General features: G+C 30.0%; 1 protein-coding gene across 5 annotated transcripts in view; it reads left to right on the top strand.

The window, feature by feature from the left end:
* LOC145317278 (anoctamin-7-like) overlaps positions 1–14,202 on the top strand; it is a 162,238-nt gene that overhangs the window by 100,102 nt on the left and 47,934 nt on the right. For all 5 annotated transcript variants that reach the window (XM_080158287.1, XM_080158288.1, XM_080158286.1 and 2 more), the window contains 2 exons: positions 12,313–12,433; positions 13,747–13,798. In XM_080158287.1, the coding sequence (XP_080014413.1) occupies positions 12,313–12,433; positions 13,747–13,798 (173 nt within the window). The remainder of the gene's footprint in view (positions 1–12,312; positions 12,434–13,746; positions 13,799–14,202) is intronic.

Genomic DNA, 14,202 nt, shown 5'->3' with positions numbered 1-14,202 from the left:
ATTAGTTTGAAGTTTTTAGGAAAAAAAGGACCTAAAAATAAAGGTTGCTAACACTTAACAACCAGGCCCATTTCCGGACCTTAATAGTTCAACGCTCCCCCCCCCCCCCCCCCACATATTATCTCAGCTCCTATTAGAGTTAGATGGCAAAAAAAATTGTGCATGTTCCCTGTTAAATAATAAATTTCCGACTTTAAGTGAGACAAAGTCATTTTTTGCTTACTTCACCCTTTCATTTAACAACTTTCTTTTTAAGGTTAATTAAAATGTTAAATGGTTTTAATTTCCTTATTTTTGAAGCTAGAACAATTTTTTTCAGAAAATTTTTATCTTAAAGTAAATTTTATATCAGAAATCTCAAAACATAAATTTTTTTATTCGTTGGCTTAACAACTTTGGGGACTTTTACTGAATTTGGATATACTATCTATATGATAATCTAGAATGATGTCTTTCTGTCTTTCTGTCCGTCCATCCGTCTGTCCCTTAAGATCTCAGTAACAACAGAACCGATCAGATTCTACTCTTCAGGGTATATACCTATTGGTCCTGTTGTGGTTTTAAGCTATTTTCTTGGGGGGTGGGACAACCCCAACCCCCCAAAAAATGAAAATTCCCCCCCCCCCAAAAAAAAATATTCTGGTGATGCTCATAAATTATGGGCGCAGCACCAGAATTTTTATTTTTTTAAAAATTACCTCATGGGGCAAAGCTCCTAGAGGCTAGGGGCGAAGCTGCTAGTACTTAATAACCTAAACATTCAAAATCCAATAAAAGTCCCAAAAGTTGTTAAGCCAGCTAATAAGAAAACGTTATCATAAAACTTTGGGGACTAGTGTAATAAACAGTCCATTGTCCACCTCTCTCTATGCTAGTTCCCAAAGTTTTACAATAACGTTTTCATTTTTGTTTGCTTAACATGTTTGGGGACTGTTACTGAATTTTAATTGGTTAGTTTATTTAGTATAGTGTCAAAACGTTTCAACCACTGAAGGCAAATTACAGTAGGGGTATTTTTGGGAATGTACATCCATTTATCGGCTATTGTCTTAAACTCATCAGATCACTGGTGGCGATAAACTTGAATTAAAGTACCTAGAGGTTTTGGACCAGCTAAGAAGGTAATTTCAGTTCAATGTTCCCTACCTCCCTGGGTACAATAAAAGTTGTCTAAAGGGAGGGAAAAATGGACGAAAAATTAAATAAATTCTGTCTATAATAACATGAGAAAACAGAATGAGAAGGACAGTAGCACCCTGTAATCGTTATCAGAAAGTCCTGAATGTCCATTTAAAACATTTGACGAAGCTTATTATAATAAGAGTTATGACAATATAAATTGATAAGATACATACAAAATGTTATTGCTTCTAAGTGACGTTTTCTACAAAAAGGGTTGGTAGAAGTCTATATGTATGTCTAAAAAAATCACTCTTATGGTTTGCAGGTTTCTATAACTATGTCTTCATAATAATGCCTATAATAAGGGAGGGTTTAAATTTCAGTAGTACCCAAAGTTTTATAAACATTTGTTGGATTTATAAATTTTTTTACTTTTATTTAATCTTAATTGGTTGATAAAACTGGCATTGTCAAAACTAAACAGCCAAGATTAGTTGTTTATTGCATCTGTTTTTCCAGTTTTGTTAGTCCTGAAGGGGCGAAGGCCCAGTCTAACAAAACTGGTGTTCATATTACAACTTTTTACTTTACTATTTGTAGAAAAATGGTTTCAAGTATGGATTAGACGGGTCTGATCCAGCAGATATTAATTGGTTTTGTAGCCATACTGGAAAATCATAAAAAATCATGGACAGAATGGCGGACAGGCAGAAAAGTGAATTGTAGAGTACCATCGCATTTTATTCTTTCTTAGTTAGTATTCGTATCCAGAGAGGGAGGAGACAACTGACTGTTTATTACAATAGTACACAAAGTTTTACAACAACGTTTTCTTATTCATTGGCTTTGGGGATTTTTACTGAATTTTGATTGGTTGATTAAATTGTGTTTATAAACGTTGGAACCACTAATTTTAATCTACAGAAGGGGTTATTTAGAGCGTCATCATTATGGATGTGCATTAATTTATCGGCCATTGTCTTATCTCTTTATATCCCTGATATGTTTCATAATTTTATTTGTTTGCTTTGCTTAAAGGGACTGTGAACGAAAAAATTTCTCATCAGATTATCAAACCTTAACATCATATCATTAATATAATCTCAAATATAAGGCTCTTGTTTCCTTTAAAAAACGGCTTTTTCCAACGATTTTTACTATGTCCAAGTTTGGGGAAAAATTTCCTGACTATATAAATGTGCAGTTAATTGTCTTTTTTTCCTTCTATAGCTAAAACTAAACTTTTTGACATAGTTCTCTATTTTTCCTAACGGTTAAGCTCACCTTTAACAATATCCTTTCTGTAAACCAATGTATAGTTACTTAAAAATTGATAAAGTAATATTTTTTATTGAAAACCAAATACAATAACAAAGCTAGAAACAGGTTATTTTATTAGTATCCAAGTAACTTTAGATGGCCCATCTCTTGCCCACCTTTATTTACAAATTTGTATCTTAGTTTTTCTAAGGGATCTATATTCTCTGAAATCTAAATTATCAAAATAATTTTTTGGTAAATGATTATACGATATATGTCAAACATTTTATCAGAAAAAATATTTTAAATTATAAAGTAGAAACTTGAATAATTTTTCTTGTGGAAAAAGTTTTCTGCTAATGTTGATAAACATATGTCTGCTAGCATTAAGATTTTTGTACTGCCAATACATGTTGGGTTTTATATTTAAAGAATTTCTTTAAAATGTTGTTTTTTTACCTCGTATACCAATAACGCAATATTTGCTATCAGGAATTTAGGTACATTAAAAAATCATATTATAAAGCATTTGAATTAACAAAGGTTATGCTAATATTTTTACCATTTAAGTTTATTTAATATTTAAAAAAATATCACAACCCTCCAAGTTGTAGCTATTTTTCCTGGACATATGATTTGAAGAATATGATGTGATGTAATGTCATATAAGGAAATTTTAATATTCATTAAAAAAATGTTATTTTTGCATATATGAAACATTTTAATGTGTTTGATGGCTAAAAAGAAAGATAATTAAAATTTATTTCATATTATATAGTTTAAATTACATAAGATAACCTAGAAATAGTAAAAAGGCCCCTTTCTTTTTTTGTCACAAAAGAAAAATTAACAAAGATTTTTATTAAAAGACACCTTAGTGTAAAAATTTAAAAGTTTAAATATGGTCACAAAAAGATTTAACTAGTTTATTAAATGTTTCATTTTCATCAAATAATGATTAATCTCTATTACAAAGAATAAAGTGTTAAAAGATGTTCTTGTTTTATTTTTAAGTAACTTAAAATGCATTTTAATACCTTTTAATGATTTATTTTTTAAAACATCATTTTATTAAATGTTATTGATTTTTAAAATTATATATTAGAATGTTTTTAAATTTTGTTAACATTTTGTTTTAATTGTAGAAAATTGGTAATTCTAAACATTCAAAAAATGATTTCATTAAATTTTCATCACTTAAATTGCATGTTTGATGAAATTTTCAACTGATAATTAAAAAAATTGTTAAGTTTTATTATATTTTACTTTGAATTGTTTAAAAAATATATTATTGTCAAAAAAGAAGAAGTTATCCTCAAAAAAAAGACCTAAAACATGAAAATTAACACTTGTAATGAGATTTTTTGCTTTCAGGCTTAATTTTAAGTAATTATTGATATTTTTTGTAAAAAGGATTTTATATAAAAAGTTTTCAAACTCGATTTAAGTAGTGGTGCAAAAAAAGGTTGCAAACTTTTGCAATTTTCTTGCCAAAAAAATTTTCTCGGATTTTAAAAATAGCAAAGGGAGTAATTATTTGTACTTACAGATACAATTGCTAAGTCAATTTGGCCAAACACTAAAATAAAGTTTTTACATCTGAGGGTGGAACAGTGAGCATAGCAGATTTTTTTTCAGATGCATATAAATAAGCTGAATGGACATTTGAATGTCAGTTGCCCATGGCTTGTGGTGCAGAACTGTGATTCTGTTCACCAGACTAATGAGGCTTATTTCTCCACTTACCCTCCCTCCCACCCCTCCCTTCCTTCCTGTCCAACATAATAATATTTTAAAGTTAGTATGTTTTTCAACCTATTTTAAAAAAATTACACTATTCTAAGACATGAAGATATATTTCGATTTTAGCAATCATTTTCAATTCATTCTGTCTAAAAAAATATAGGCATGAGACATTAGATAACAGCAAATATGATCAAAGATATTAAACATACATTTATATAGAACAATGTCACAAATTATTTTGAATCTTAGGTGTCACCATAGAATACAGATTACTACTGAAAAAGTTTGAAATAAAAGATTAAAACATTAGTTTTTTAAAAAGGAGGAGTAGGGAATAATTCTTGGCCTTGTTTGAGTTCTGGGGCGGGGCATAGTTTTTATTAAAGGAATTTTTTTTGTTGGTTAGGAAATAGGCGGAGTTTTGGATGGTGAGTTTGGTTGAAGGCGGAGACAGAAAAAAACTGGGAGGAGACAAAAAAATGGGAGGAGTGGGGGGGTTATGAAAAGGTTGTGGATTAATATTTTACAGAAAAAAATTATTTTGTTGTTGGGAGGGAGGGGGGGAACCAAAATTTTAAAATAGAGGAAATTACCAAGGAAACACCCAAATATGCCTTTTTTTGGTATTTTCATTGAAATATAAAGATATCTTAAAACTGATTGATTGGGCTTGTAAAGGAACCATTTGAGTATCTTTGGTCGAAAAAGGTCTGATTTGTGAGCATTTTTGACCAAGTTGTGGCCAAATAATAATGAAACATATAAAAAGGTAGCACACTTTAAATACTCAGTCATTTATAGTAAAAGTAGCTTATATAAGTTGAAGTGAAGAAAAAGGAGGAGTAATAATTGATCCCTTCCTTCCTGTATGCAGTTTATGAAAAAAATTAAGATTTGACTGATATAAGCCAAATAAGCAATGTTTTTCATTGATTACCTGTAAGTAATTTATCAAAAATAGCATAATTTGTTATATAAGCCAAATAAATAATAATTTTCATTGATTGCTTATATGTAACTAGCGGCTTCGCCCCTAGCCTCTAAGGGCTTTGCCCCAAGAGATAATAAAAAAAATATAGTACTACTGGTGCTGCTTATAGTCTAATGTGTTCCCAAGAAAATTATTTTTTTTGGGGGGGGGGGAATTTTCATTTTTGGGGGGGTTGGGGGTGTCCCAACCCCCAAGAAAATAGCTTTAAACCACGCAAGAAATACCATGCTTTAACTGCTGAAAGACTGCCACAAGTTGACCCAATACCCCAAATTTGAAGTCTTCAGCTTCTATAACAAAAAAGTTCTAGGCATTTTAAAATGACATTTTATGTACTATGAAAATTTTGAAAGAATTTCAGTGCTAATGTTAGAAATTTTGAAATTGAACTACGTGACCTAGAAACAAAATTATAAGCTTAATTTTGTCATAAATTTAGGTTGCCAGTAACTAATTATATTTTTACAATAAAAATACCCATTTTTATAGTCACAATCATTTAAAAAAATTAAGTTTAACTCGCGTTATACCGAGTGTACTGTAGCCAATCAGAAAGCTAAATCAGCTAAGCAACCAAACACAGCTGAGCTTGTATTAGTTTACCCCTTTGTTTCCTCTATGATTTTGGTTTACAAATGCAATTTTTAATTTTTATAGTCACAATCATTAAAAAAAATTAAGTTTAACTCGCGTTATACCGAGTGTACTGTAGCCAATCAGAAAGCTAAATCAGCTAAGCAACCAAACACAGCTGAGCTTGTATTAGTTTACCCCTTTGTTTCCTCTATGATTTTGGTTTACAAATGCAATTTAAATCGAATTTTTTTCATAGATTTTGACTATGAAATTTGGTGTTTTTATTTTAAAAATATAATCAGTTACCAGCAATCTAAGTTTCTGACAAAGATAAAGTTATAATTTTGTGTCTAGGCAACATAATTTAATATTGTTTTTTTTTATGAGCATTGAAAATCTTTCAAAATTTGCATTGTACATAACATGTTATTTTGAAATGCCTAGAACTTTTTTGTTATTGAAGCTAAAGATTTTAAATTTGGGGTATTGGGTCTAATTGTGGCAGTCTTTTAGCAGTTAGAGCGTGGTATTTCTTGCAGGCGCCCTTTAAGGGTACTTTTAGGGTCTAAAAGTTGGACAAAATAGTAGGTGTTAAAGATCGACGACCTACATAAAAATTGGTAAGACCTAGAACTAATCCGTAAAAACCTTTTTAACTAAGAATTGTCCATACTTTTCAAATCGGTTGAGAGCTTTAAAATAGAGTTAATATTTTTTTTTAAATGTCCAGAGTTGGTGGCAGGGTATTTTCAGGTAATTTTGAAAAAAAATCTAAATTTGATTTTTAAGGTCCATTTTCAGGTTTTCAAAAATTCAATATGGGCTTTTTAAGAATTAGGCCAAAAAGTGGGTAGGACAGTGGATTTTTATGAAAATATTTCATTTTTAAAGAAAATTTTTGCAAAAAAAAATAAAATTTCCCATCTTTAACAAAAATGATTTTTGACATAGAAGGAATAGTCTAATCCTTATGAAATTTTTTGTGGATAATCCCTCTAATCTAACCTAATTAAGTTTGATTGACTGTTTTTCATTGATTTTTTTAGGTTGAAAAAAACGTTATTGGTTTAGCCCCCCTGTGGGGTATTAATCAGTAACGACTTTAAGTCCAATTATATCAAACTTCTAAAATCCTAGGATAACCTGATAGTCTTTTCCGTAAGCTTTCTAACATTCTTGGTTTCATTAGAAAATATTAAACTGTTTTTAACCTATTTTTAAATGGGGTGTCAAAAATATACTAGGACTCCTATAGAATCAGACTGCAGAGCCCAAATTTGAATTAAGTCCCTAATAAACTTTTTTGGGGGGATTTAAAAATTATTTTTTAATGTTGCTCTGGTCATTTTGACTAGAGCAAAAGGTCTTTTTTACTCGGGGTAATATTGTGGCATTTGGAACAATTTATATATAATTCACTTTATATTGATACAATAAAAAAACATAACTCTGTTCAATGGAAATATTTTTTTTTCTAAAACAAATAATTTCATTGAAAAATCTAACATATACAATAAAACATATAATTCTAAAGTCTGAACCAATAAGAAGTCTTCTTTCATTTCAATTCTTTACATTTCAAAAAAGAGTGTTTTCACAAAGTGACTCATTTCCAATGTAGTTAAATAATTTTCATCTAATCAAAATGAAAAGAATGAAAACCATACACATAAAACATACATACTTTAAAAAAATATTTTAAAAAATAAGTTTGAATAATCCTATATTATATCATATTTGTATAAGTGACAAAAATAAATTTGTTGTATTGCATAAACAATTGTTGTCATCTTACATTATTAATAATATATTTAACCCTTTACAGCTGATTTTTATGTGTTTTAAATAAGTGATAGGAAACAAACATGATAATGTTAATTCATTGATATATTGTAAAGAATTAACTTTTTAATGAATTAATTTAGATGAAATCAAAAGGCCTAACTTTACTCTATACCAAAATACAATATTTATGAAGCAAAACATTCTAAAAGCTATGAATTTAAACCAAATTAAAAAAGAGCTTTTGCTCTGATCACAAAGGACCACAGCAACAGTAAAAATTAATTTTTAAATCCCCCCAAAAAGTTTATTGGGGACTTAATTCAAATTTAGGCTCTGCAGTTTGATTCTAATGGTGTCATAGTATATAAATTTAACTCTTTCATTTTGTACAAAAAGAACTTTTGATTAATTGTTTATAAGAAATTAATGAAAGTTTTTGTTTATTAGGCTTTTATACCAAATCATGCCATTTGTTGATAAATTACTTTCAAGCAATCAATCAAAATTTTTGCTATTGTCCAAATCATGGTAATTTTACGAAAAAATACTCATAATCAATCAATAAAAACTATTGCTTATTTGGCTCATATACCAAATCATGCTATATTATGATAAAATACTTTTAAGTAATCAATTTGATTGATTAGCCATAGTTTTGTATAGTTTTGACCTGGAGTAGGCGGAGACACTTTTCCATAGAAATAGGGCTATCAAGCTCCATGTTCAAGCACATTTTGACTTTACTTGCTATCTCATAAGATCTACTCTTACCTTACCCTTGCCGAATATGGCCCAAATTAGTCCCAAATTAAGTCATGGTAATGAATGATGCTCTCCAAAGAGGAGCTTGGGTTAAACGTAGTACTGTAAGTAAGTGACTATTGGGTATCCAAACTTACTCAATAATCCCCATCTTATACAACCAGGGGATGATGCACGATTAATGTTGCGAATGAGAAATTAGAGTCAACCTATAGAGAATTGAACTTGAACTCTCACCAATTTAGCTCAGTGTGCTACCACTAAGCATGACACCCCTACTAAGTAATCAATGAAAATTATTTGACTTATATGTATATATATACAAAATCAGGCCTCCAGGTGGTCTCTCTACAGGTAAAAATGAAAAAAAAAATTTTTTTTAAGAGTTAGAAGTCAGCTTATGAGACAAAATATGTATGTTTTTTCTTCAAATATGTGAATAACAACAAAAAAGAAGCATATTTTGTTTTATAAGTTAACCTTTAACCCTTCAAAAAAAAATCTTATTTTTAAATTTTATCTGTACAGAGACCACCTGGAGGCCTGAAGCTCCGGAACCTGGAGGCCTATCCAAAAAATCTTGAATCTGGGGGAAATTCATCATATAAGAATGATTTTATTCCTAATAACCTATCCTCTCAGTCCAAAGATAAAGCCTATACACCATGTTTACGCAAATGTGTCAGAACTTCCCCCCCCCCCTTATTACTCCTCCTTCTTTTTCTTCACTTCAACTGATACAAGCAACTTTTACTTTAAATGTCCATTTATTTACTCCATCCACTTTTAACTCACAAATCAGACCAAATTGTTCAGTAATTGATTAGTAATTTACCACAAAAATGCAAAATTAGATCAGCAACTAACCTTTAAGTGCTTACTTACACGGTGAGAGATTACTAGGGAAATATTAAGATGAAATAAATTGAACAAAAAAATTACAAATATATACAATTGAATTAATTAATAAACAACTTTCTTAAAATAATTTTCATTACTCATTTGATACACTTTTAAAAGTATTTTTTTAAATAAACAAAACATCTTTTATAAAAGGCTCTTTGTATGTTTTGTTTACTTAATTAAGAATATACAACAATGTTTAAATTATGTATAAAATCTATGCTTTTTTTCACAATTGACATAATTTTAAAATAGTATGGTACATTTCTATTATGTCGATGTTAAAAAAGTAATGGAAGATTACAGAAACATAGATATTAAAAATGTAAACCATGATTCTAGTTTCGCCTCTATTGAAAGTGGAATCTTACATTTCAAAAATCGTATCAGCGTTGAAGATATCTTCACCAAGAGAGGGGAAAGTGGAAGGGTAGATAACAGTTTTAGAGGGTCCAAACCATAATCATAGATTATGTTTCTGCTTCTATAAAAATGGATTCAACTCCCTAACTGTCTAACTTATTTGAATAGTAGTGCAGTTACTCTATAATAAGAGTATATCCGTACGACCGCCTTATGTGGCAACGTAAAGTTCATGATTATCTGATACTTTTATTTAAAGATTTATAAAAGTATACTATATTTTATTTACTTATTATATACTAGTGGCTTCGCCCCTAGCCTCTAGGGGCTTCGCCCTATATAGTTTTGGGAAGTCAACCCTCCTTAATAGAAATATTCAAAAAATTATTCTTTGTTTAATTACTCTGTGATAAAATTAAACCCAGGTTGTGCGCTTTATGCAGAAAAATTTTAATTTGTACAAATTAAACCCAGGTTGTTTGCCGTATACAAAAAAATTTCAATTCGTAAAAATTAGACCTAGGTTGTTCGCATACACAAAAATTAAAATTTAAAAAAATATATTTGGATTTTTTTTTGGGGGGGGGGATTCATGGGGGCTTTGCCCCATGTTGCAGTGGGGTTCCCCCACCCCAATTACTGGTTTTGTTTAAAAAAATAAGAAAAAAAAAATTTTGGAAGTGGGGATTTTTTTATTTTTGGGGGGGTTGGAGTGTCCCACCTCCCAAGAAAATAGCTTAAAACCACCAGAGGACCAGTAGGTATATTCCCAGAAGGGTAGAGCCTAATTTGATCAGCAGTTACTGAGATTTTACAAAAAATGTAAAAAAAAAAATTTGGGGGGATGGATTTTTTTTTATTTTTGGGGGGGTTGGGGGTGTCCCACCCCCCAAGAAAATAGCCTAAAACCACCACAGGACCAGTAGGTATATTCCCTGAAGAGTAGAATCCGATCGGTTCAGTGGTTACCGAGATCTTAAGGGACAGACAGACAGACGGACAGACGGTCAGACGGACAGACGGACAGACAGACATCGTTCTACTTTGTATTATAGATAAACACAGGTAATTTCTTTAACTTTTTATTGATGGAATACAATTGTTTCACTATTAAATAGATCATCAGTTCCAATTAAGATGCATAAAATAAGAGTTAAAAAAATATCTGTCCTTGCATTTTGAATCCTTTTTAGACTAAAAAATAAGAAAGAAGTATGTGTAAGAAAATTAAAATTGTACCCCCTGCAGGTTTTTTTACTTACTTCAATTCTACTAATTTTTTTAGACAACAACTATTTGCTTCCATTAATTTTATCATTGACTGGCAATAGAAATTTTGACAGCCTTAACATTACCGACCGAAGGACAGACAAACAAGAACTTTAAAAGTTTATCTTTGCTCTTAAAAACTTTGGTTAAACATCCTTCATCTCTCTGGCAATATTAGAAAACCCTTTTTTATATATAATTAATCATGATAAAACTTCACAAGTAAGTAATGTAAAATCAAGAGGCATAAGAAATATTTTTATTTTATAGAGATAATTTTTCCTTTATTTGAAAATTGTAGCATAGGAAATTTTTATCTATTCAAATTCTAATTGTCGACTGCCTCTAAAGATTTTAAAACTTCATGTGAATATTCCCTTCGCTTATAAACATCTACTCAATAGAGAAGATATTTATAGTGCCCATAAGAAAGAGGATAAATTTATAAACTTTTAGCCGAAAAATCCCGAATGACCTCATATTAAAATAATGGACTAATATAATATGGCGTCATTCGGGATACTTCGGCCAAAAGTTTTCCATTTTTTACAGGCAATATAAGGACTTCCACAATAGATTGATTTTTTAATTTTTTAGTCTTTCTTGTTTTTTATTTAATGCAAAAGGTGCCTGTTTTAGTATTACAAAATATAAATGAGTGTAATTTATACATAAATTGAAATAATGCTGTAAGGTATTTATTTATTCCACGTAAGAATGTATAAAATTTACATACATATAAATTACAAATGTAAACTACAAGAATACATAAAATAGAAATAAGTATAGCAATCTATTTAGGATTTTTATTAAAAACGGGACCAATTAAACAGAAATTAGTCTTATAATTTAACATTTCTAAATTTCTATCTGGGGACCAAATAATAAATGTATGTTAATATTCTAAAATCAAAAAGGAAAAAGCTATTACACATTCAATCATTTTCATAATTATTTGACTTATTTATTTTAAAATCATTTTCATTGACAATTGATATTTAAGTTTTATATTGGTTAGTTGGTGCAACGTCGAATACTTGTTATGACTTTTATAAATGCTTTTCCTTCCTTTATCCATGCGTAACAATTTCTTTAAAAATTTGACATTGATTTCCTTTTTTGGGTTCTTTGCATAGGTTGTTATTTTACTTTGTCCTTTTCTTAATATAAAATCTGAAATGTTTGACTTAAAAGCATGCATAGAGTAAAATTATGGTCGTTGGATATAGATAAACTCCCCTTGAGAAACCCCTACTCCTACTCCCTCTTAGGTAGCCACAGAGTTCATCAAGTTTAAAGTAAAAACCCTGGTCACTTTGATTTATTTCTTCAAAAAACTTTTCTGGAACTTTTTATAGTGCCTATAAAAATGACGTCATAGTGGCCTACCATTGGTCAATTAAAAGGTAAACTGGGCTGCCATTTGTAATTTAGTCTGGCTTCTCATTGGCCATATGTATTGGATGACATCATATTTTATAGGAATTCTAAGAGCCTCTCTTATTTACCACTATACAAACTTGTCACTTGTTCAGGTTTTTACACTGGATGGTTGTTACCAGCGGCGATACTGGGTCTGCTGGTATTTCTCTATGGTATCGTCACCATGGATCAAAATGTTATTGCTCAAGAGGTCTGCAGTGAACAAGCTAAAAAGTAAGTTGAGAACGTTACTAGAAATTAAGGGATAAGACAATGGGCGATAAATTGACATAACTATTCCATGGTGCTATACAAAATTACCCCTTATGTTGATTTAATTTATTGGTTGAAAAGTTTGGACACTAAATTTAAAGCAACCAATCAGGATTGTATGAGTATATAAAGTTTTAAGCCATGAAAGTAAAGAGCGTGTGTATAAAACTTTATGTACTAATGTAGTTCAATGTCCCCTCAACCACTGATTTTGACACAAATTAAAGCTCATCAAAACTTTGTCACCACTTTCTTGTATTTGCAATTTAATAGTTTTAGATTTAGAAATATGATTTTTTTTGTAGATTGTAGATAGTTTAACACGTTCTAGTAAATCAATTTCCATTTTTTACATGTTATTTAATAAAAATAAAACTGAAATCTAACGTAGTGGTGGAAATCCTGTGAAACCCCAAAGCCCCTAGAGACTAGGTACGCAGTCGCTAGTATTATAACTTAGTGCAAATGTAAAAAGGCTTAACTTTTGTTTTCTGTAAATGTTTTCATGAATTTGTTAATAATTAATGTTGTTTCTACATGTCTATCCAACCAGAACTCAATCATTTTTCTTTTCAAAATTAATGTTATTTTAATAGTTTTGCTTTGAAGTAGACAACCACTGCGTTTAATTTAAAAAAAGAAGCTAAACGTGTATTTTATATAAAGTAGCGTGTTTTTTTTTGTCTGAAGCTAAAGATTTCAATAGGTAATTACTTAACTGATTGAATTATCATTTTTGGGAAATTTATTTTTTAATAGGCCAATGGATGGTTTTAGGCTATTTTATTTTTAGATTTAAACTTTATATTTTTTTGCCATTATTCTGCCCCCTTCCTAGACTGTGAGACTGTAGACTGCCTAATGAGTGACTGTTTTGAGACTGTAGAGTGAGGGCTGCTCAGAAACTCTTGAGTTCAGACTGCGTAGAGACAGACAGACAGACAGACGTACACCCTAGTTAGTAAAGTTAGTTCGTAAAGATTTTTAATGTGTACCTATGTGTCCACTCTGTGAAAATATTAATTATGATTATCACTCTGTGAAAATATCAATTATAATTATATTTTTAGTGGAAATATGTGTCCACTCTGTGAAAATAATAATTATAATTATATTTTTAGTGTAACTATGTGTCCACTCTGTGACAATATTAATTATAATTATATTTTTAGTGTAACTATGTTTCAACTCTGTGAAAATAATAATTATAATTATATTTTTAGTGTAACTATGTGTCCACTCTGTTACAATATTAATTATAATTATATTTTTAGTGTAACTATGTGTCCACTCTGTGAAAATTGTCGAACTTGGGACCTACATCAGGTATGAAATATTAAAAACGATTATGTCCAATACAAGCCAATTATTATTAATCATCTTAAAGCACAGCTGTTTGGACCCTAATAGTTATACTTAGCTGTATTGTCTGTCTCTTCGTCTGTATGTATGTAAGTGGATTGGAGTTTTTCAGTCCGTGTGTCAATATCTCCATCTGTCTGTCTGATTTTCCGGGTGTCTGTTTATCTTTTTGTCTGTTTGTCCGTATGTCTGCCAGTCTTTGTGATTCTTAACTTTTGCCTGTCCATTTGTATGTCCGTCTGTCCAGAATACGATTAAGATCTCACTAACAGATTATTAAACTATTGGGTTCTGCTGATAAAGTTCACATTTATGTGACCAGACGTAAATAGCATTTCTAAGAAATATTATTCATCGTATATAACTGG

Source organism: Acartia tonsa, chromosome 4 (assembly GCF_053477335.1).
Source record: "Acartia tonsa isolate MP-2025a chromosome 4, ASM5347733v1, whole genome shotgun sequence".
NCBI lineage: Eukaryota > Metazoa > Arthropoda > Copepoda > Calanoida > Acartiidae > Acartia > Acartia tonsa.
Note: the sequence above shows the minus strand (reverse complement) of the source record. Positions and strands in the feature narration are given on the sequence as shown.